The sequence below is a fragment of the Natator depressus genome, chromosome 3 (assembly GCF_965152275.1).
Source record: "Natator depressus isolate rNatDep1 chromosome 3, rNatDep2.hap1, whole genome shotgun sequence".
In the NCBI taxonomy this organism is placed as follows: Eukaryota; Metazoa; Chordata; order Testudines; family Cheloniidae; genus Natator; species Natator depressus.
Genome location: NC_134236.1, coordinates 109,903,230 through 109,928,083, shown reverse-complemented (window position 1 = coordinate 109,928,083; position 24,854 = coordinate 109,903,230). Strand labels below are relative to the sequence as shown.

The 24,854-nt window shown below is 42.3% G+C and overlaps 1 protein-coding gene across 1 annotated transcript in view; it reads right to left on the bottom strand.

Annotated features, from left to right (window-relative positions):
• Window positions 1–24,854, bottom strand: part of UTRN (utrophin) — a 594,030-nt gene that overhangs the window by 410,307 nt on the left and 158,869 nt on the right. Inside the window, exons 19-22 of the mRNA XM_074948548.1 lie at window positions 24,540–24,627; window positions 12,119–12,357; window positions 11,685–11,865; window positions 564–709 (exon numbers count right to left, since the gene is read on the bottom strand). Coding sequence (XP_074804649.1) covers window positions 564–709; window positions 11,685–11,865; window positions 12,119–12,357; window positions 24,540–24,627 — 654 coding nt within the window. The remainder of the gene's footprint in view (window positions 1–563; window positions 710–11,684; window positions 11,866–12,118; window positions 12,358–24,539; window positions 24,628–24,854) is intronic.

The following is a 24,854-nucleotide window of genomic DNA, read 5'->3' as shown; positions in this document are numbered from 1 at the left end:
TATCTACTTACTTTATAAAAAGAACAGCAGTACTTGTGGCACCTTAGAGGCTAACAAATTCATAACAAATAAAATAATTTGTTAGTCTCCAAGGTGCCACAAGTACTCCTGTTCTTTTTGCGGATAAAGACTAACACGGCTGCTACTCTGAAACCTTTTACTTACTTTATATACATGCAATAATAGTAAGTGAAGTCTCACTTCTCTCTAGCTACAGATGTTTTAAAGCAATGGTCTCCATGGTACCAAAAGGCTAGTACTCTTTGCTTCTGAAAGGCATCCTGAAAGGCAAGTCTTTCAATAGCTCACAGCTATACTTCTTCACAGTTTAGGATAAAAAAAAGATAGATTCCTTACCCAGCTGAAATTCCAAGGTGATGGGAAAAAGTCTAAATTATCCCACTTCATGTGGCTAGAGTACACCAAACACCTCTAGTCCCAGTTAAGCTGGCTAAAGCATTGAGATGTAGGATGGGAAAAAGCAGCTGCATTAATGCTTCTTTGGGGTAAGTAAATTATCAAGACAGCCAAATTTCTAGATGCAAAAGTGAAAATAAACTTACCTTTGTCTGCTGCAAAGCTCTCTCAGCCTTACTTGGGTCACTCGCAGCACTCATGATGGACTGTACTTTACTCTCCAATTCATCCAATATATCTTTCAGTCTCTTCAAAGTGTCCAAGTAATCCTGGCTAGGCTGGCATTCTAGCTCTGTTTTTGATAAAAAGGTTGCTATTTTTAAAAGAGGGAGGAAATGGGCACAGAATGTTTTTATTTCTAAAAGGAATTAAGCTATATTTCATATATTTGAATGAATACTAGAACACAAACTCCTGCAGCCAAAATACTGATCATCATGCTAGCAATTCAGGCCAAAATATGCAAAGTGCTAGGACTTCATGGAAAATTTTTGGGTGGGGGTGGTGGTAGTTGTTTATCTGTAGGTGTAGTTGTTGGTGTTTTTACATAATGAAGTATCAAGGGGTAGCCGTGTTAGCCTATATCCACAAAAACGAGGAGTCCGGCGGCACCTTAAAGACTAACAGATTTATTTGGGCATAAGCTTTCGTAGGTAAAAAAACCCACTTCTTCAGATTCATGGAGACATAATGAAAAAAATTTACAAAATGAAGTATCAGTAAGGAGGAGGACGACTCTTTCTTGTTGCAGTTTTTAATTCTAGGGAGTCTTTAATCCTAGTTTTAAAAGTGACTTAGGCACTTAGGAGCCTGAGTCTCATTGAAAGCCAAAAGGACTTAGACACTTAAGACCCTTTTTGAACATGGAACTTAGCTCTGAAAAATTTAGCCTACGTCTAATATTCCTGAAGTAATAACAGGGAGTGAATCCATTCTGGCAATACATCAAATAATATTTGGAAACACTGAGGAGCAGCCTAAAACTAGGGACCTATGAATCAGCAAGTTAGTATGCATTGTGAACTGTCTGCACATCTTTGTTTGTTTTTAGGCTTGGCAGAATTCTTTTTTATATAATTTTGATGGATAATATCGGTTATTTTAAGTATTTCTTTCAATATTTATTTATTTGAATTTTCATTTGTAGGAAATCAGGGAGCAGAGAATAGGGGCATCAGACAATTATTTAAAGTACAGTAGATGTTGAGATTCAAAAAGTTAAAGTTTTATAATGGTTAAAACATTATGTGGACAATTTGTATATCAAAACAAACAAAGTATATAGTCTTAAGTCAAACTCTGATAAGCTCTCAAAGTAACATTTTTCTTACTTTGCCTATCTTGAAATTTCAGTCATCAAAGGAAATGTTTTTTCCATCAGATTGTGTGTGTGAGGTGAAATCAATGTCTATTAACCTTTATCGATAAAAATCTAATCCTTGCAAGCCTATTTATTTTTAATTAGGTGTCCTGCTTCTGACTTCTTTGGAATCTCAAAGGATTTGTTAGTCTCTAAGGTGCCACAAGTATTTCTTTTCTTTTTGCAAATACAGACTAACACGGCTGCTACTCTGAAATTTGGCACATTAGTTTGTGTGTTTCAGAAACTACCAACACAATATTTAATTTAAAATCAGCACTGAACACGATTGTGGCTATCAAAATAGTACCGCAGTATGTGTACTCTCTGGCCTCGGATACATATGCAAATTCTTCACTGCCACCACCAAAAATTAATCAAAAGGCTCACTTTCAACAATGGGTTGTTAAAACTATCAGTGCTACTTCATACCATTTCTAATTGAATAATAAGTGAACACTTCTGGAGACAATTAGACCTATCCAGCAGCACCATTTCTCAAAGGAAGCCATATCAGTTTTAAGAGGAAAGCTTTCATGATATAGCAAGTAGGACCACAGTGTTTAATCAGTGAAACCTGCTGATAAGGAACTGACAGTGAAATTCCAACCCTATTTGAAATAAAATTCAAGTTGCAATTCTCAACACAACATTCCTATGGAGCTGTACAAGCTTATAAACTCTGCAGACTCCAAGCACCAGTACTTCTCACCATTGTAGGAACTTATAAATGCTGAAGGTTCCTTCTATTTGCAAGCAATTCAACTTATGTTAAACCACAAAAAAACACAATATACTGCACTATATGCAGTTTCCACTACATAAGAAAGTTTTTTAAACAAACAATAGGTTCTTTTATAAAAGTTCGGAGAGTACCTTGGGGGCAAATACCATGCGCCCCAATCTGCAGACAAACTACACTTTCAAAGACTATAATCTACATTGAATATATTATCTGACCCCTTTAATTAGGATGTTTCTCCTAGGTAATAAATGGTTAAAATATATGGTCATTCATAAACCAACAAGCTTACTTCAAATGATTTTCCAGATATTAAAAAACCTCAAGCATATTCCAGTCACATCTTGCAACGATCTACTGCAATGTACGTTACCAATATATCTGTTTATATGCACGTGCACTAAATGATAACAATTACAAAATAATTCATCACAATGAGCATGATAAAACCCCATAATTTAAGCATAATACGTGGGAAAGTTTTCTGACAATGTGAGTTGAAGAGCTCGTTCCTTATGGGATGCATTAAATAGCTGCCCTAATAGCATAGCATTTTAATCTATTTTTGTTGCACTGGAAAGACAGCTTTTCTCCTCCCCCAACTGGAGCCAGCATAAAACACTTCATCCAACCTCTTTGAAGCATAAAACAAAAGACTATGGGGTGAGGAATCTACTTATAGATCAGTGCACTTGATATTGGGCTGTAAAATATTAAAAGTCACATATTTGTGCATTACATTTAAAATCCCTCAGAAGCCAGTATGCCTGACTTGAATGTTAATAGTGAAGCTTTAATGATACAGAGAGGCAAGGAGAATGTTCCTGAGAAGCAGGTCAAACTCCTAAAAGCTTCAAAGATGGAATTCATCTTCAGACAAGTATTTCCAAAAAGAATTATGTATGCTCGACAAAGCTAAAAGAGAAAACAAATTTCTTATGCACATTTCAATCTCACAGAGCTCTCTATCTTCCATTCTTCAGTGGCATGTGGTTGGCTAATTTACCCTGCACTAAAGTATTATTATTTATTTCTATAGTGCCACAGGCGTACCTAGTTCTTTATCCTGTATCATATACTTCAAATATGTTTTGCTAATTAATTAAATTTAATTTCAGGAATGCAGCATCCTTGCATAATCACTTTTCCCATTAGGGAAGAACATATTTAGCAAGGTGCATGGAGGAGGTAATCTGGCACTCCAATTTTCTGTTACATTCCATGGGCCTCATCCAAAACCCACTGATGTCAATGAAAAGACTCCTGAGGAATTCAGTAGGCTCTGAATCAGGCCTCATACAAATAACTACTTAAATTTAATCATCAGTACATAGGAAAGCAATTCTTTAATCTAATCATGAACTATCCTGCTTGCGCCTTCCTACCAAGTAACAGTAAGTAGCTGTTTCATGGGGTTCTGAGCTCCCATTTTAGACATGGTAATAATAGTGGAAGCCCACCATTTTAATTTGCTAAAGTAATTACACACCTTTCAGGATTTTTAAAAGTTGTTCTTTTATGTATGAGTTTTAGTTAGCTACACTGAGGAAAAACATATTTTGAATTAATGCTTGAGGGCCTCATCTAAAACCCACTGAAGGCAATGCAAGCGTTTCCACTAACATGAGTGGACTTTGAATCAGGCCCCTGCCCAGAAATGCCGAAGCTAAGGCTTTGCGTGTACACCTTACACTTTAGTCTATGCAGTTACATGTTATACTCCTGGGGGAATTCTGCACCAAAAATTCTGCACCAAAAGTTTAAAAATTCTGCAAATTTTATTTATCAAAAACCACACTATATAATCACACCAGTTTCAAATATTTTACTAATTTATTTCAAAATACCTGTGAGCAAGTATGTAACAATACAGACACACACAAAAAATATCCCCCAGGAGGCAAGAGTTAAAAGAAACCTCTAGAACAACTCAGTTCCTGTTTCTTTGCCGCCTCCCCTACAGAGCCCAGCTAGGGGTCCAGACATCCCATCCCCTCCCCACAGAGCCCAGTCATGGGGCCCCACCAGCCCAGAAACTCACACCCCTTACCCCCCCAGAGGCCAGCTGTGGTCCCCACCCCCAAACCTCAGCTATGGCCCCCCCAGCCCAGACACTCACAGCCCCTACCGCCCCAGAGGCCAGCGGTGCCCATCCAGACCAGACACTCACACCCTCCTCTCCCCCACAGCCCACTTGCAGAGCCCCCGTGGCTCAGACACTCACACCCCCTACTCTCCTAGAGCCCAGGGATCCAGAGGGAGAAACATCCTGATGCTGGGTCCCAAGCTTGCACCGAGTTTCCTACACACTTCCTCCTTCCCTCAGGGCATGCTGGGAACTTCCCTGAGTCTTGTCTTCTATTTGTGAGCAAGGCTCTGCTGGGTCCAGCAGCCCCTTGGGGCAGCCAACATCTCTGCAGCCCATTTCTGGGGGCGGGGGGGAATTCTGCACACACAACATTAATTTCTGCAAAATTCTGCATTGTGCAGTGGCATAGAATTCCCCCCTTCCCCCCCCCACCCCGGAGTAATATTTATTCTGAAGGGTCCCTGCCTTATTTCATGTCAGAGTGATTGGTGAATGAGACTAGAGGCCCCTTACTACATTCAGTGAGGATGATGTGCACTGCATGAGGTTTAAAACTTTGTAAAGTAAAGCATTTAGCAGTCAAAAAATTCTGAAGTTAAGGATGTCTGTGGAATCTTAACTCTTTGCTACCACTTTTGCTGTATTATGTTATAGACTTGAATGAAATGGTCACATCCCGTTTTTCTCCATAGGATCACTGCCTTGTTCAACTCACAAAATGGACTGTGCGCAGAGAATGAGGTAGATGTTCAGTATTTTTCAATGTAGCCTAAACTGATAGCACTGAAGGTCTATGATCCAACAGACTATGAAATATCAAACAGCACATAAATCACACTACATTTAAATATAGTTCAGGCATAGATACTGAAACATAGTTCACATAACTTAGGATTTATTTCATGCAGAAGAATGCTACTTTTTTGTAAATAAAGGTACATATATGCCCATGTTATCATTTACTAAGTTTAAAATTGGCTAAAAATTAAGAATATATTAGAAATTTTAATAGTTTTGCTTAATGAAAAAGTAGTTGGACATCTTTAGTTTACAAGCATATTTGGTAATACAGATATAGGTCAGTCTGGCAGGAGTCCATCCAAAAGCTCTGCATCAGAGGAAATGCTACAAGTATATGAAAGATCTTAATAAAAGACCTAAAATGAGATTCCAGAACAGATCATTACCATATATTTGTTTGTGCGTTTACCATTTATATATTTGGCTGCAGTTAATTACAAAAATAGCTCCATCAAGAGGTTATGGTAGTACATGAAGTTACTAATTGACTCCATGAAAAGAGGTAGATATTACCACATCCGAGGTAGAAGCTAAACTTGAACAGCTTAATGGGACTAAAACGGGGGGCCCAGATAATCTTCATCCAAGAATATTAAAGGAACTGGCACATGAAATTGCAAGCCCATTAGCAAAAATTTTTAATCAATCTGTGAACTCAGGGATTGTACCGTATGACTGGAAAATTGCTAACATAGTTCCTATTTTTAAGGAAGGAAAAGAAGTGATCCGGGTAACTACAGGCCTGTTAGTTTGACATCCGTAGTATGCAAGATCTTGGGAAAAAATTTTGAAGGAGAAAGTAGTTAAGGACATTGAGGTCAATGGTAATTGGGACAAAATACAATACGGTTTTACAAAAGGTAGATCATGTCAATACAACCTGATCTTCTTTGAGAAGGTAACAGATTTTTTAGACAAAGGAAACTGAGCGGATCTAATTTACCTCTATTTCAGTGACGCATTTGATACAGTTCCACATGGAGAATTATTAGCTAAACTGGAAAAGATGGGGATCAATATGAAATTGAAAGGTGGATAAGGAACTGGTTAAAGGGGAGACTACAACGGGTCACACTGAAAGGTGAACTGTCAGGCTGGAAGGAGGCTACTAATGGAGTTCCTCAGAGATCAGTTTTGGGACCAATCTTTTTATTACTGACCTTGGCACAAAAAGCCAGAGTGTGCTAATAAAGTTTACGGATGACACAAAGCTGGGAGGTATTGCCAATTCAGAGAAGGACCTACAGGAAGATCTGGATGACCTTATAAACTGGAGTAATAGGATGAAATTTAATAGTGAAAAGTGCAAGGTCATGCATTTAGGGATTAACAACAAGAATTTTTTTTATAAACTGGGGACACATCACTTGGAAGTAAGAGGAGGAGAAGGACCTCAGAGTATTGGTTGATCACAGGATGACTATGAGCCGCCAATGTGATATGGCCGTGAAAAAAGCTAATGCAATCTTGGGATGTATCAGGAGAGGTATTTCCAGTAGAGATAAGAAGGTGTTAGTACCATTATACAAGGCACTGGTAAGACCGCATCTGGAATAGTGTGTGCAGTTCTGGTCTCCCATGTTTAAGAAAGATTAATTCAAACTGGAACAGGTACAGAGAATGGCTACTAGGATGATCTGAGGAATAGAAAACCTGTCTTATGAAAGGAGCCAAAGAGCTTTTCTTGTTTAGCCTAACCTAAAGAAGCCTGAGGGGAGATATGATTGCTCTCTAAGTATATCAGAGGGATAAATACCATGGAGGGAGACTAATTATTTAAGGTCAGTACCAATGTGAACACAAGAACAAATAGATATAAACTGGCCATCAGGAAGTTTAGACTTGAAATTAGACGAAGGTTTCTAACCATCAGAGGAGTGAAGTTCTGCAACAGCCTTCCAAGGGAAGTAGTGGGGGCAAAAGACACATCTGGCTTCAAGACTAAGCTTGATAAGTTTATGGAAGGGATGATATGATGGGATAGCCTAATTCTGGCAATTAATTGATCTTTGACTACTAGCTGTAGATATGCCCAATGGCCTGTGATGGGATGTTAGATGGGGTAGGATCTGAGTTACTACACAGAGAATTCTTTCCTGGGTGTCTGGCTGGTGAGTCTTGCCCACATGCTCAGGGTTTAGCTGATCGCCATACTTGGGGTCGGGAAGGAATTTTCCTCCAGAGCAGATTGGCAGAGGCCCTGGGGGTTTTTCACCTTCCTCTGCAGCGTGGGGCACAGGTCACTTGCTGGAGGATTCTCTGCACCTTGAAGACTTTAAACCACAATCTGAGGACTGCAATAGCTCAGACATAGATTAGACGTTTGTTACAGGAGTGGGTGGGTGAGATTCTGTGGCCTGCGTTGTGCAGGAGGTCAGACTAGACGATCATAATGCTCCCTTCTGACCTTAAAGTCTATGATTCTATGAAATATCATATTTCACTGAAACCTTGCATATATTCAATAGTTTACTGTCTGACTGCAACATGTGGAATACCTTCAAATCCCCTTCACTTCACAGTAGCAGCTGAGGGCACTCACAGCCTTGCAGGATAAAGCCCATAGCCAGATAAGATTCCCCCCTACATCTGTGACCTAAACAATAACTGTTACTATCACCTATTTTTTCTGCTTGACAGAACCAGTTACTGAGATTCAGAAGATGAATTCAATAGCACAGAGGCTACTTGTGGTACCCAGACCTACTTCCATTACAGTGGTTGAATAGGTGAACTAAAAGGCCAGTTCAGCCCTACATAGAAGCCAATATTCAAGCACTGACCCATGCACCCACAAAAATAAAAAGGGTGTGTGTGATTTCACATCATCTTGCTACACACCACACCTCAATTTAAGTAGTCATGAAGGATGTAAAAAAGATATTGGGATTTGTGAGATTTAGCTGGTCAGATGAATCCTCTAGAACAGTGGTTCTCAAACTGGGGTTACCCGGATGGCGTTAGACTTGCTCGGGCCCAGGGTCAAAGCCCAAGCCTGAGCCCCATCGCCCAGGGCTAAAGCCTTCAACCCAAGGCTGTCAGCCCTGGCTGATGGGGCTTCAGGTTTGCCCCCACCCACAGCCGGGCTCAGGCTTTGGTTTAGTCCACCCCCTGCCCTTCCCCCGCCAGGGACAGCAGGGCTTGGGCAGGCTCAGGCTTCGGTCCCCTCTTCCGGGGTCATGTAGTAATTTTTGTTGTCAGAAGGGAGTTGCAGTGCAATGAAGTTTGAGAACCCCTGCTCTAGAAGCTCTCTAGAGAGTCACAACTAATGAGGTCTTACAGTCATAGACTTTCTGTAATACCACATCTCTCATGGATCATATACAACACAGCAGCAGATAGGACTGAAACCTGCATTGTTGCCTATTTTACAAGTTTCCCCATCTCCTTTTTTTGTCAAATAATTATTCTTTTCCTCAAAATTAATTTTAATCTTGTTCCCTTACCAGTCATTCCTCCAAAGTTCCCTCGTATATCTGCTATACAGCAGGGTTTCTCAACCTTTTTGTTACCATGGACAGGGTTGTTGCCTTCCTAAATTGTGTCAGGGAGACCTGTCCACGGACCAGTCGCTGAGAAACACTGGTATACCGGAACTGAAGTCTGCTAGAAACTCTCTCTTTTGCTTAACATTTCTTCTGTGTAATTTCAACTAAATTTGCAGACACCACCAAAATCAGAGAGGTAAACAACATATAGAACTGCAAAGTAACCAGCAAAAGGTGAGAGCAGTCAAGTCTGCAGGCAACAAGAGGAGGAGACTTGATGTTAAAAAAAGCTATACACCCAGGAAGAAATAAATAAATAGCAGGCACGAGATGAGAAGATGTACCTAACCAGTTGCACCACTATGTTACTTTCACCTTGTCTGTATCTCCTTAATACAATCCTGATATTAATTTTTAACATATAAAGCCATATAGTTGCTGCAGGAAATGTGGGAGATCAGATTGGGAATTCAAAATGGGGGGTTCCTCAAGAGTTATTTCAAGTGTGATTCTATTCTGAAACCGGTCCCCTCCAGTTCTATGAGATAGGTATATCTCCATATTATAAATAGGACACAGAAGATCAGTTATTTGTGTCTATTTAGAAGCCTATAAGCTCAGCAACTAGATCTGTTTTCACTACTTTTTACTCCAGCTGGCACCAGAGAACCAACACAGCTTCTTATGCACCAAGAGAAATGCTTGTTAATTTTCCATCAGTTACACCCACATGGAGGGCAGTGAGCACAGATAATACTGCAGGCCTAATTACTAGAGATATGTAAGCAGCTATCTTAACTTTCATGGGGCACTGGAGGAAAACTACGAAGAGGAGCCAGCCAGAGACTGCAGCTGGAAGGGGCAGAAGTAGCCAAAGCGGGGACCACCTCTGGACATTCAGAACTTTTTACAGTTTTAACAGGACTTTCTATTTCCTGTGCTGATTGGCTGTTCACTCTAATCACCCCCTTCCCTCACAGCCTCTTCCCCTTCAGCTTCACTCCAAACCTGCTCCTCTTACCCTGCCCCCTTCACCCCCTTCCCTTTCTATTTAATTTATCCCCTTCCTAACAAAATCCACCCAAAAAAAAAAGTGGAACTAATGTGTTGTTTGCGGTGACCACAAGGTTGTCTTTGTTTGTTAAGACCCTATGTTTGTCTCATCTATTTGGCTTATAAGTAAGGCTACAATTTTGTCAGACATTTTTAGTAAAAGTCAGGGACAGGTAATGGGCAATTAACAAAAATTCATGGAAGCTGTGACCTGTCCCTGACTTTTACTAAAAATATCCATGACAAAATGGGGAGAGAGGAGGGTCTAGCACCCTGCCCTACTATGGATTCCCCTCCCCACACACAGCACTGCCAGCAGGCGTACCCCGCAGCTCCCGGCCACCAGGGGAGGTGGGGGTACCTTGCACCTCCCAGCAGCTGCGGGGTGAAGTCGCAGAGGTCTGTGGAAGTCACTGATTCATAGCCACCAAATCATAGCCTTACTTATAAGCTCTTCAGAGCAGGGTCCAACTACTACCGTGTGTTTGTTTGGTGCCTAACACAATGGGGCTTCCACAGTAGGTTGGTCCTTAGTCATAACTAACATCATAAACATGATTAATAATAGATCATAGGCTAGCAGAGCTAGCAATTACGACATGTTTTTTAAACTTGTAAATTGAACACATTTGATAAGGAAATCAGAGACACAAACATGGAACCTTACTATTATTATATGTATTATTAATTATTTTGATTGCTGTAGTGCCAAAGGGCAGCAATCCGGGCTCCATTATGCTAGCCACCCGAGAATCATGTGAGATGGTTCCTGTCCCAGAGAGCTGACAATCTAAGTCTAAGACAAGACAAAACAGGTAGATACAAAAAACCGACAAACAACGGAAGTACAAGGCAATACGGAGACAGATAACCTTACAGGGGCACTTTACAGACTTTTAGAAGAGAAATGTATTTTAGACATAGTTCTCAAACTTTTTCCTATTTTGTAGACTGTGGCCTAACCAACCAGCCAACAATCAAAAGAGAACTAAGTTTCTTGGCAGCACAGCAATTTATCCCATAATTTTAGCATATACAATTCATGAAAGCATAAATGTTTCCTTTCTTAGACTATAATTGGCTGGTGCTGGGTCTGGTCCTACAATCTGTATGTCAGAAAAATTCCCACTGTAGTCAACAGGAATAGTGCCAGAGTGAAGGATTATAGAACCAGACTGATAAATTTATCACTTTTTTAAATTTATTATACATAGTTCCAACAGTGTACTAGGCATCTTCATAAGGGGTGAACTGTCCTTGACAAGAATAGTTGCAAGCGGTTTCTTTAACTGTTATATTTATAATAGTGCACGGTATAATAGGTTTCAAGAGCAATAATCTGTCCTTATATTACCTTTCAGACATTCTAATCATTCCTTTCAGCACTTTCTATCGTTTTCTGAAACTCTCTCTGGATATCACGGACTTATAATGTAACCTACTCTAAGAACTAATGATCTGTGGATAAAAGAGGAAAATGGAAAAGCTACTTCTATATTTCTACACAGCTACAAATTCTACATGGCACTTGCAGTGCGACTACATGATGTATATAGTATGTCAATGAAGGCCTAAGACAATCATACATATTATACAGTGCAGCACCACTTCTTTGCAGGCTCAGAGAACATCAGACTATGCACCAAAAGAGTATGTATCAAAATCTGATTTTTAAGAGGGACAGAATCAAAAGAGGCATCAATGTGATTTAAATAGAAGAAACGGAATATTTACCTTTCTTCAGCTGCTGATGCCATTCTTCCAATTTCTGTCTGACAGATCTGAAGCGATCAGTAAAACTGCTCAAGCTGTCTTGGATGAAATTTGGAGCAGCAGGTTGTGATGTGAGCACCTTAGAGGTAGCAGTCTGATGTTCAATTTGAGGGCACAGACTTAACAGATGAGTGAGCTCCCGCTGTGAAAAAATTAAAGAACACAAAAACAAAACAAGGCATACATTTAAACCATTTGTATAAATAGTTGTGCTATGATTATTCAACAGATTTAGGATAACCTTTTCAAATGCATCTAAGTCCCATTAATTTTAAGTAAGACTTGAGTGCTTTTGAGCTGATTAGTTTAGCCTGTGTCAACAGTGTAAGGGTAATCTGGGGTATTCCATTCTTCTATAAGACTGATATGAAAGTAAACAAAGTTGCCAACCTTACCTGACATGACTCTTTTAGGGCTGTTAAAGATGGTTTTTGCAATGCTGAAGTGGCATTTTTTAGCCACACCTCCTTCTCATTGATAATCTTCTCAAGTTCACCCATTTCCCTAAAGTATGTGTTTATTTCATCCTGGTATTGTATCTTTCTTGCCAGTTCCTCCAGGTGCCTGATCACCTCTTTCCACTCTGTCAATATCTGCTCCAGGGCACTTTTCACATCCTCAGTAAAAAGTTCCTCTGAGTCAATGAAGGAAATAAACCATTGTGGTTAGAGAAACTGCAACACATCTTGATTTACAAATATCTAATCATTACATTCTTCAGATATATTAATGCAAATAAATTATATATAGTTTCATCTATAATCACACAGGTGTTTTTTTTTTACTTCTAAGTCAGCCTTCCTTGAAACTATGGGTATGTCTACACTACGGAATAAGTCAAATTTATAGAAGTCGGTTTTTTAGAAATCGGTTTTATATATTCGAGTGTGTGTGTCCCCACAAAAGTGCATTAAGTGCATTAACTCGGCGGAGTGCTTCCACAGTACCGAGGCTAGAGTCAACTTCCGGAGCGTTGCACTGTGGGTAGCTATCCCACAGTTCCCGCAGTCTCCGCTGCCCATTGGAATTCTGGGTTGAGATCCCAATGCCTGATGGGGCTGAAACATTGTCGCGGGTGGTTCTGGGTACACATCGTCAGTCCCCCCTTCCCTCCCTCCGTGAAGGCAAGGGCAGACAATCGTTTCGCGCCTTTTTTCCTGAGTTACCTGTGCGGACGCCATACCACCACAAGCATGGAGCCCGCTCAGGTAACCGTCACCGTATGTCTCCTGGGTGCTGGCAGACGCGGTACGGCATTGCTACACAGTAGCAGCAACCCACTGCCTTCTGGCAGCAGACGGTGCAGTATGACTGATAGCCGTCCTCGTCATGTCCAAGGTGCTCCTAGCCACGTCGGCTGGGAGCGCCTGGGCAGTCATGGGCGCAGGGACTAAATTTTGGTGACTTGACCAGGTCATTCTCTTTAGTCCTGCAGTCAGTCATATTGAACCGTCTAATGGTGAGCAGGCAGGCAATACGGATTGCTAGCAGTCGTACTGTGCCATCTTCTGCCGGGCAGGCAAGAGATGAGGATGGCTAGCAATCGTACTGTGCCATCTTCTGCCGAGCAGCCATGACATGTGGATGGCTTGCAGTCCTTCTGCACCGTCTGCTGCCAGCCAAAGATGTAAAAGATAGATGGAGTGGATCAAAACTAGAAATAGACCAGATTTGTTTTGTACTCATTTGCCTTCTCCCCTGTCTAGGGGACTCATTCCTCTAGGTCACACTGCAGTCACTCACAGAGAAGGTGCAGCGAGGTAAATCTAGCCATGTATCAATCAGAGGCCAGGCTAACCTCCTTGTTCCAATAAGAATAACAACTTAGGTGCAACATTTCTTATTGGAACCCTCCGTGAAGTCCTGCCTGAACTACTCCTTGATGTAAGGCCACCCCCTTTGTGGATTTTAGCCCCCTGAAGCCAACCCTGTAAGCCGTGTCGTCAGTCGCCCCTCCCTCCGTCAGAGCAACGGCAGACAATCATTCCGCGCCTTTTTTCTGTGCGGACGCCATACCAAGGCAAGCATGGAGTCCGCTCAGCTCACTTTGGCAATTAGGAGCACATTAAACACCACACGCATTATCCAGCAGTATATGCAGCACCAGACCCTGGCAAAGCGCTACCGGGCAAGGAGGCGACGTCAGCGCGGTCACGTGAGTGATCAGGACATGGACACAGATTTCTCTGAAAGCATGGGCCCTGCCAATGCATGCATCATGGTGCTAATGGGGCAGGTTCATGCTGTGGAACGCCGATTCTGGGCTCGGGAAACAAGCACAGACTGGTGGGACCGCATAGTGTTGCAGGTCTGGGACGATTCCCAGTGGCTGCGAAACTTTCGCATGCGTAAGGGCACTTTCATGGAACTTTGTGACTTGCTTTCCCCTGCCCTGAAGCGCATGAATACCAAGATGAGAGCAGCCCTCACAGTTGAGAAGCGAGTGGCGATAGCCCTGTGGAAGCTTGCAACGCCAGACAGCTACCGGTCAGTTGGGAATCAATTTGGAGTGGGCAAATCTACTGTGGGGGCTGCTGTGATGCAAGTAGCCCACGCAATCAAAGATCTGCTGATATCAAGGGTAGTGACCCTGGGAAATGTGCAGGTCATAGTGGATGGCTTTGCTGCAATGGGATTCCCTAACTGTGGTGGGGCCATAGACGGAACCCATATCCCTATCTTGACACCGGAGCACCAAGCCGGCGAGTACATAAACCGCAAGGGGTACTTTTCAATAGTGCCACAAGCTCTGGTGGATCACAAGGGACGTTTCACCAACATCAACGTGGGATGGCCGGGAAAGGTACATGACGCTCGCATCTTCAGCAACTCTGGTCTGTTTCAAAAGCTTCAAGAAGGGACTTTATTCCCAGACCAGAAAATAACTGTTGGTGATGTTGAAATGCCTATATGTATCCTTGGGGACCCAGCCTACCCCTTAATGCCATGGCTCATGAAGCCGTACACAGGCAGCCTGGACAGCAGTCAGGAGCTGTTCAACTACAGGCTGAGCAAGTGCAGAATGGTGGTAGAATGTGCATTTGGACGTTTAAAGGCGCGCTGGCGCAGTTTACTGACTCGCTTAGACCTCAGCGAAACCAATATTCCCACTGTTATTACTGCTTGCTGTGTGCTCCACAAAATCTGTGAGAGTAAGGGGGAGACGTTTATGGCGGGGTGGGAGGTTGAGGCAAATCGCCTGGCTGCTGGTTACGCGCAGCCAGACACCAGGGCGGTTAGAAGAGCACAGGAGGGTGCGGTACGCATCAGAGAGGCTTTGAAAACCAGTTTCATGACTGGCCAGGCTACGGTGTGAAAGTTCTGTTTGTTTCTCCTTGATGAAACCCCCCGCCCCTTGGTTCACTCTACTTCCTTGTAAGCTAACCACCCTCCCCTCCTCCCTTTGATCACCGCTTGCAGAGACAATAAAGTCATTGTTGCTTCACATTCATGCATTCTTTATTCATTCATCACACAAATAGCGGGATGACTACCAAGGTAGCCCAGGAGGGGTGGTGGAGGAGGGAAGGAAAATGCCACACAGCACTTTAAAAGTTTACAACTTTAAAATTTATTGAATGCCAGCCTTCTTTTTTGGGGGGGCAATCCTCTGTGGTGGAGTGGCTGGTTGGCCGGTGGCCCCCCCACCGCGTTCTTGGGCGTCTGGGTGTGGAGGCTATGGAACTTGGGGAGGAGGGCGGTTGGTTACACAGGGGCTGTAGTGGCAGTCTGTGCTCCAGCTGCCTTTGCTGCAGCTCAACCATACACTGGAGCATACTGGTTTGGTCCTCCAGCAGCCTCAGCATTGAATCTGCCTCCTCTCATCACACTGCTGCCACATTCGAGCTTCGGCCCTCTCTTCAGCCCGCCACTTACTCTCTTCAGCCTGCCACCTCTCCTCCTGGTCATTTTGTGCTTTCCTGCAGTCTGACATTATTTGCCTCCACGCATTCGTCTGTGCTCTGTCAGTGTGGGAGGACAGCATGAGCTCGGAGAACATTTCATCTCGAGTGCGTTTTTTTTTTCTTTCTAATCTTCACTAGCCTCTGGGAAGGAGAAGATCCTGTGATCATTGAAACACATGCAGCTGGTGGAGAAAAGAAAAGGGACAGCGGTATTTAAAAAGACATTTTATAAAACACTGGCTACACTCTTTCAGGGTAAACCCTGCTGTTAACATTACATACATAGCACATGTGCTTTCGTTACAAGGTCGCATTTTGCCTCCCCCCACCGCGTGGCTACCCCCTCAACCCTCCCCCCTCCCTGTGGCTAACAGCGGGGAACATTTCTGTTCAGCCGCAGGCAAACAGCCCAGCAGGAATGGGCTCCTCTGAGTGTCCCCTGAAGAAAAGCACCCTATTTCAACCAGGTGACCATGAATGATATCTCACTCTCCTGAGGATAACACAGAGAGATAAAGAACGGATGTTGCTTGAACGCCAGCAAACATACACTGCAATGCTTTGTTGTACAATGATTCCCGAGTACGTGTTACTGGCCTGGAGTGGTAAAGTGTCCTACCATGAAGGACGCAATAAGTCTGCCCTCCCCAGAAACCTTTTGCAAAGGCTTTGGGAGTATATCCAGGAGAGCCGCGAATGCCAGGGCAAAATAATCCTTTCACATGCTTGCTTTTAAACCATGTATAGTATTTTAAAAAGGTACACTCACCGGAGGTCCCTTCTCCGCCTGCCGGGTCCAGGAGGCAGCCTTGGGTGGGTTCAGGGGGTACTGGCTCCAGGTCCAGGGTGAGAAACAGTTCCTGGCTGTCGGGAAAACCGGTTTCTCCGCTTGCTTGCTGTGAGCTATCTACAACCTCCTCATCATCATCATCATCATCTTCTTCGTCCCCAAAACCTGCTTCCGTATTGCCTCCATCTCCATTGAAGGAGTCAAACAACACGGCTGGGGTAGTGGTGGCTGAACTCCCTAAAATGGCATGCAGCTCATCATAGAAGCGGCATGTTTGGGGCTCTGACCCGGAGCGGCCGTTCGCCTCTCTGGTTTTCTGGTAGGCTTGCCTCAGCTCCTTCAGTTTCACGCGGCACTGCTTCGGGTCCCTGTTATGGCCTCTGTCCTTCATGCCCTGGGAGATTTTGACAAAGGTTTTGGCATTTCGAAAACTGGAACGGAGTTCTGATAGCATGGATTCCTCTCCCCATACAGCGATCAGATCCCGTACCTCCCGTTCGGTCCATGCTGGAGCTCTTTTGCGATTCTGAGACTCCATCATGGTCACCTCTGCTGATGAGCTCTGCATGGTCACCTGCAGCTTGCCACGCTGGCCAAACAGGAAATGAGATTCAAAAGTTCGCGGTTCTTTTCCTGTCTACCTGGCCAGTGCATCTGAGTTGAGAGTGCTGTCCAGAGCGGTCAAAATGGAGCACTCTGGGATAGCTCCCGGAGGCCAATACCGTCGAATTGTGTCCACAGTACCCCAAATTCGACCCGGCAAGGCCGATTTAAGCACTAATCCACTTGTCAGGGGTGGAGTAAGGAAATCGATTTTAAGAGCCCTTTAAGTCGAAATAAAGGGCTTCATCGTGTGGACGGGTGCAGGTTTACATCGATTTAACGCTGCTAAATTCGACCTAAAGTCCTAGTGTAGACCAGGGCTATGTCAAATCGTGGTAATAAGCATTTTGGCTTTTAATTTCAAGCTTATATTATAAGCAAGACTTAGGGTATGTCTACACAGGGATAAAAAAACCTGTGACTGGAGTAAGTCAGCTGATTCAGGCTCAGAGTCCAAAAATCACTGTGTAGATGTTCGGGCTTGGGCTGCAGCCCAAGCTTCAGGATCCTCCACACTCTCAGGGTCCCCCAAATGTCTACACAGTAATTTTTAGCCCTGCAACCTGAGCCCCACAAGCCCAAGTCAGTTGACCCAGGCTAGCCACAGCTCTGAGTGCCACTCACTCCCTCTGACAAACAAATTAACAGTTTACAGTGATGAGCTGCCACCCGTTTTTTATTTTAAATATTGAATTGTAGTTTGCAAGTTAACATTTAAACATCTTAAATCAGTAAACAAAATTAACTTCATTAAACAATGGGCTTTTTAATGAAGTTTTCCCTGCAGCACTCTAGAGTCACTGTTGAAAAAGGCAAGCAGCAAACTAGAAAGCATCAGTCCCTAACTGTACACTGGGGTCAGTAAATTTGTTGAAAGGGTGGATGGAAATGCTGCATTGTCAGGCTGGGAAAGAGGAGGAACAATACCGAACAATGTTACATTGCAGACAGATGTGATTAAGAACTAGATGTTAATAAGAATAATAACTGCAAAACACAATCTGACAAACACAAGGCTATTGCCAGCCCACAGAGACTGAATGAAGCATTTCTCTAGCTCTCACACACTTTTTTTAAAAAAAGACTGAATAAATTTGAACAACCAGTACAATACATGCCTTGAAGACGTAATATCGTAACACGAACAAGCTTCACCCACACACTTTTCTCGCTGTGTTTGTATTTTTTTTCCCTTGTGGTTGGTAAGTAATTGGGGATTTTGTCTACGCTAAAACGTTATATATATATGCTTGTATTCATCACGCTGCCTTGAAACTTGCAATCACTTTCAGTGCTGGTAACACCATGATTTGTAGTAGAAACTGTGGCTTATGGCAACATAACGTAGTACAGTGATCTTACAGGTACTTTCCAGATTCATAATCTTCATCCCTGTAGCACCATTATTAATAAGACATCCGATGAGGTGAGCTGTAGCTCACAAAAGCTTATGCTCAAATAAATTTGTTAGTCTCTAAGATGCCACAAGTCCTCCTTTTCTTTTTGCGGATACAGACTTACACGGCTGCTACTCCGAAATCTATTATTAATAAGGTATCTGGATATTCAGGTATATGAAGAATTTGTAACTTTAATTAGCAAGGCTATAATATCTAATACTCTAGTATAATGACTGAGGCACTCTGAATTACAGCCTAAAATAATCAATATTCAGATTCTTAAAAATACTCTTTATATCTTGCAGTTGCAAGTTTGTGTTGCTATTTGTTTCAATTTGCCAATTCCTTATACAAGGTGTATTTGGATGAGACCTTATGAAGTATATGCACTAGGTGAAGAAGTCATAAATTTTAAAAGAGAAATCTACATATTTTGTCTTGCTTGACATTATATATTTTTCCCCTCGACAGAAAAGTTAAACAATACTTCTATAATATCGTATTGTTAAGTGGCGCTAGCTAAATTTTGAAACATGTGTTTTACATTATAATCAGTATGTAGTGCTTGTTAAGGCCAAAGACCTTCATAGTTTAAAGAATAGATTCCTCCCCGAAAAAGGTTCGAAACCTAGAAACAATTACAAAGCAGCACAAGTTTTTACTGTCTAGCTTTACACTGAATTAGCTAGCTCATCAGGTTGTGAGAGATTCTGACCCATTGTAACAGAGACTCAGGTGCAACGTTAAGCACTCCTATATTCTCACCCTATACACTATTGTAATAATCTTTGTACAAAATGGTGTCTTGTGAGGTATCATTTGAAAACTAATAACTCAACTGAATCAACTGATTGTATACAATATTACTGTATTATAAAAGTTTACAAAGTGAGGTCTTCTCTGAAAGCTAATGACACACTGGTGACTAACATCATTGTAAGATGTATGTATTAACACTATATAAGAAATTACAGATATTGATATTAGGCTGTACTGTCTGCGGAAACAGGAGAGGATGTCACAGCTATCTACCTGTCTCCTATGTAAATTAAGCATGGTGGAATCAGAAACAACGGAAGCTCCATTTACTTAGAAATTATCGTGGGGACGGGAAGCCCACAGGAAGGGAAGAAAAGCATAAAGTCATCCTGCCTCTTGAAACAAAGACCACATCTAACCCACAGACCTATATCAGCATAATTACATTGCTCAGCGGAATGGATTTTTCACTCCCCTGCACAACATGGTTATACTGAGCTAACCCCATACGCCAACAGGAGAGCTTTTCCCATCCACATAGCTAATCCACCTCCCTGAGAGGCGGGTAACTACACCGACAGGAGAAGCTCTCCCATTAGCATATGTCATAAATATAAAGGAAGGGGTAACCACCTTTATGTATGCAGTAACATCAATTCCCTCCTGGCCAGAGGTACAGAATCACTTACCTGTAAGGGGTTAATCAGTTCAACTAACCTAATTGGCACCTGACCAGAAGGACCAATGGGGAAAGAAGATACTTTCAAATTGGGGGGGGGGGGGGAGAGGAGTTGTGCTCTCTTTATTTGTTCCCCCTCGGGACAGAGAGAGAGACCAAGCAGGTAAACCAGCTCCTAAAAAGATACCTGAAATTTTACATCTAAAATTACAGAAACTGTAAGTAAAGGCAAACAAATGTGTTAGCTTGTGATTTTTCCGTATGCTAAGAGGTAGTTTTATTCCTGTTTTTTGTAACTGTCAAGTTGAGTCCAAAGGGGAGTCCTCTGTGTTTACAATCTTTTATTACCCTGTAAAGTTACCTTCCATCCTGATTTTGCAGGTGTCATTCTTTTACTTTTTTCTTTATTATAAAGTTCTTCTTTTAAGAACCTGATTGATTTTTAGTGTCCTAAACGCCCAAGGGTCTGGTCTGTGCTCACTTTGTTAACCTATTGATTAGTATATTATTCTCAAGCCATCCCAGGAAAGGGGGTGAAGAGGCTTGGGGGGATATTTGGAGAAATAGGGACTCCAAGTGGTCTTTTTCCTGAATCTTTTTCTAAATCACTTGGTGGTGGCAGCCGTTATGTCCAAGGACAAGGAAAGGATTTGTGCCTTGGGGAAGTTTTTAACCTAAGCTGGTACTTATAAGTTATGGGGTTCTTTCATGAGGGTCCCCGCATCTGTACTCCAGAGTTCAGAGTGGGGAGGAAACCCTGACAGCATACAAGCATCTTCACTTAAGCACTGCAGTTGCACCAATGCAGCATTTTAATAATAGTGCCCAAAATAATAAAAATAATGCCCAAAGTCATTGAATTTTGGAACATATAAGCAAGGAGAGAAGCGGTCTTTGTCATCCATCACTCGACGGACACACGAGGCCAGAATTCTTGCAAGCTGAGAGGATGCCCTTCAACCAAAAGGTGGTTGAAATATCTGGAACCAAACGTATGTGAGTAACCTGCTTAGGCAAAGATCTTTCACCTAAGACGACCAGGGAAGCTAGCACCTTATACTTTCGTTGAAGGTCCTTACCGAGGGACAGTCAGCCATGGCTGGGAAGAAGAATGACTGGTGAGAGCAGGGCTTTGGAGAGGAGCCCAGAGTTGGAGCGCGGAGCAGCTCCAGAGCAGTGGAGCTACAGGTTTTTGCCTGAAGCTGGAGCAGAGCCGGAGCACCGCTCCAAAGCCTTGGGCAAGAGAAACCATTTTGAACAAAACCTGTATCTTTCTAGATCAAGATTTAGACTTTTAGAAGCATATTTATTTTAGAAGCATATTTTACTTGTAACTCTATCTTCATTCCTTATATTTAAACTCACTTCAAGTCTGGGATATACACCTTAATCCACTTAAAGCTGCCTTCTCCAAACAAGGCTACTCCACCAGAGAAGTATATCAAATCATGGAACAAGCCACCCAAATACCCCAAAAGAATCTGCTTCAATACAGAAATAAAAGCCCATCCAACTGCACACCCCTAGTTATCACCTGCCTCCCACACTTGAACCTATATTGGGTATCAAACAACTACAACCCATACTCAATGGGGACCTCATCCCAAAGAAAAGCTTTCCTGAACCCTGGTCTTCAAACACCACCCCCTGACTCTCCAAGCTCCTCATCAGAAGCAAGCTACCCACAGACCAGGACACACCAACTCAAAGTGGCAACAGATGCAAAATTTGCAGACATATCATCACCGCCACAAAGATCAAAACTCCCCATAACACACTTTTCAAGATCCACAGATTCTACACGTGCCTATCACAAGATGTGGTACACCTCAGTCAGTGCATTAAATGCCCCATCAACTATGTGGGTGAGACCAGACAATCACTATGCTCTTGAATGAACTCACTCAGGAAAATGATAAAAGATCAGAACACCCAATCACATGTGAATGAACACTTTTCATAAAGTGATCAATCTATTTCCGACCTATCAATCCTCATCCTCAAAGAAACCTGCACAACACTTTCAGAAGATGATCCTGGCAGCTTAAATTCATAGCTCTGCTAGATATTAAAAATCATGGACCCCTCTTTTTGTCCTAACACTGCAGAGATGTTAACGAGCTACTCAACCTTGAATGGTCCCTTAGAATGTGTGCTAACTACTTATGCTAAACAATCTGTTCCATCTTGCATTTAGCCGTGATGCTCAGAGTACCTTTCCTAGACCTGGAAAAGAGTTGTGTGTGGCTCAAAAGCTTGTCTCTCTCACCATCAGAAGTTGATCCAATAAAAGATATTACCCCCACCCACCTTGTCTCTATTAATCCTAATTTTGTTAATAAATTTATTTCACTTTACCAAAAAGAAAAGGAGTACTTGTGGCACCTTAGAGACTAACCAATTTATTTGAGCATAAGCTTTCGTGAGCTACAGCTCACTTCATCGGATGCATACTGTGGAAAGTGTAGAAGATCTTTTTATACACACAAAGCATGAAAAAATACCTCCCTCCACCCCACTCTCCTGCTGGTAATAACAGCAGGAGAGTGGGGTGGGGGGAGGTTTTTTTTCATGCTTTGTTGGGTATTGGGTAGCCTAGCAGAAGTTTTATGAAGACTATCAGAAAAAATGGTCAACACCAATGGTGTGCGCTATTAGGATATAGATATTCAGGCCTGTCTGTAAAGGCCTGTACTTTAAGAATTTAGGGGTATTCTTATCACTTGGCTAGTTCTAGAGGTATAAAAGAAAGAATCAAAATCACTGTCTCCCAGTGTAAGTGCCTTCTCTTACTGAGACAGTCTGAGGCCCTGTGCTTAGGCTAAGGCCTTTGGCTAAGCAACAGAGGCAGCCATAAGCCGGGAAGCGATTGGTCACATCCTCACATTCCAAACTAGTCACATTGAAATAAGGTGCTATTGGGCTGTTAGGAATACAATCCTGTCCTGATAGTGCCTATCACCTCCAGAGAAAGGGAAGCGCCTAGAAAATGTAAAAGGAAATTTAGGATGCTGTCTGGCAAGAACTCACTTATCAATAGCTGGGATGTGAAATCCTCACTTCTGCATTGTTTTGTCATTATAGTTCCCACTTTGCTATTGTTTGTCTGTATAATCTCTGTCTGGTTCTGTGATTGTTCCGGTCTGCTGTATAATTAATTTTGCTGGGTGTAAACTAATTAAGGTGGTGGGATATAATTGGTTACATAATCATGTTACAATATGTTAGGACTGGTTAGTTAAATTTCAGTAAAATCATTGGTTAAGGTACAGCTAAGCAAAACTCAAGTTTTACTATATAGTCTGCAGTCAATCAGGAAGTGGGTGGGTGCGTGTGTGGGTGGGGGAAATGGGAACAGGGAATGGGGGTGGGGAATTGGAATCATGTTTGGCTAAGGGCAGGAATGGGAACAGGGACACAGGTGTAAGGCTCTGTGGTGTCAGAGCTGGGAAGAGGGACACTAAGGAAGGAAACTGGAATCATGCTTGCTGGAGGTTCACCCCAATAAACATCGAATTGTTTGCACCTTTGGACTTCGGGTATTGTTGCTCTCTGTTCATGCGAGAAGGACCACGGAAGTAAGTGGGTGAAGGAATAAGCCCCCTAACATGTAAGGCATGCAACTTTACACGTGGATGCAAGGTCATGACCTCGTACGTGCGAAGGATCCCATTTTGTAGAACATGTGGCATGACCTCTCGTGTGTGAGATCACAGGCTGTGGAGGATGCCATCTGGTTCTTCAAAATGATGTCCTCCATGAAGTGTTCAGGGGCCAGACAGAATCATCCTACGGGCACAGTCAGTCCTGAGGCATGCACTGCATGTGTTGCATACACAGACATCACTGTCAACATGCTAATAGTGGTATGCATCACCCCTTTGACTAGCTGAGAGCTCTGCTAATCATAACTATGGTGCCAGGGTGCAATTGTGGACTAGACCTCAGATCAACAACCATTCTGTCTCCAGAGTATGTGAAGAGCTGCTTTACAGGACAATGAGACATGCTTTACTGACAGCATTTCATTATATTTATTGGAATTATTATCTAGGAATCCTTTGGCATGGCTGAAAGATTCAGCTTTCACTGATGTTAATTAGAAGTTTTCAAAAGTTTGGGTTTTAACAAACATTCACTTAGATTAGGTCTCAAGCTATGATCGTCTTCTTTGTACCATGGGTAGTGACTGTATTACCAAAAACACTGACCAGAGTTTTTACACAGAGTCAAACATGCATAAAGTAGACAGATATTCAGAGATAGATACACTGATATTTGTCCAATTCAAACTTTGCTCTAAAACGGCAGGCCAGTATGAAAGTCTTTAAGACAAATGCTTTGTGTAAGATTCCAAAACAATATATAATTTGAACATTGCCTTTTCCAACATCTTCAGATCACTGGAAATAAAACAGAAACCCTAGGAGGAAGAGAATGGACACATACTACTTTAGAGAAATGTTTTCAGAGCTGACCTTTCGTAAGTTTTGTTAACATTCACATGCATTGTGTTCACCAACACAATTAAGACCCATTCAGCTCTCTAGAAGAGAAGAGTTGAAGAAAGGCTTAATCTGGAAAAGTATCTTCAATAAATGCCTCTGTTTCCACTCAGTCAAGTGCTTACATCACTTGCCTCCACCAAAACAAAATGAAAGAACTTTAAAGATCTCTTACCCTTTCCCATTTGATCCAACAGATTCTGTCCGCTTTGGCTCAGATCATCTATCTTCTGGCTTTTCTCGGCCATTTCTTTTTCTAGGGCCTGTGAATCAAATCCCAACAAAGAACATAGTTTCAAAGATGGGCATTTCAATTGACATAAAAACTTTCAGTACAGCACATAATACATACTTCCCTGCCACTCCCCAGATAACTCAGGATTTCTTTAAGGAGATTCCAGTTGCAAACAGCAACACATCTTTGAGTGTTTTCTAGTCATGTTTCCTTCAGAAACTAGTGTAAAACTGTATTACACAGTAAAACTTACTG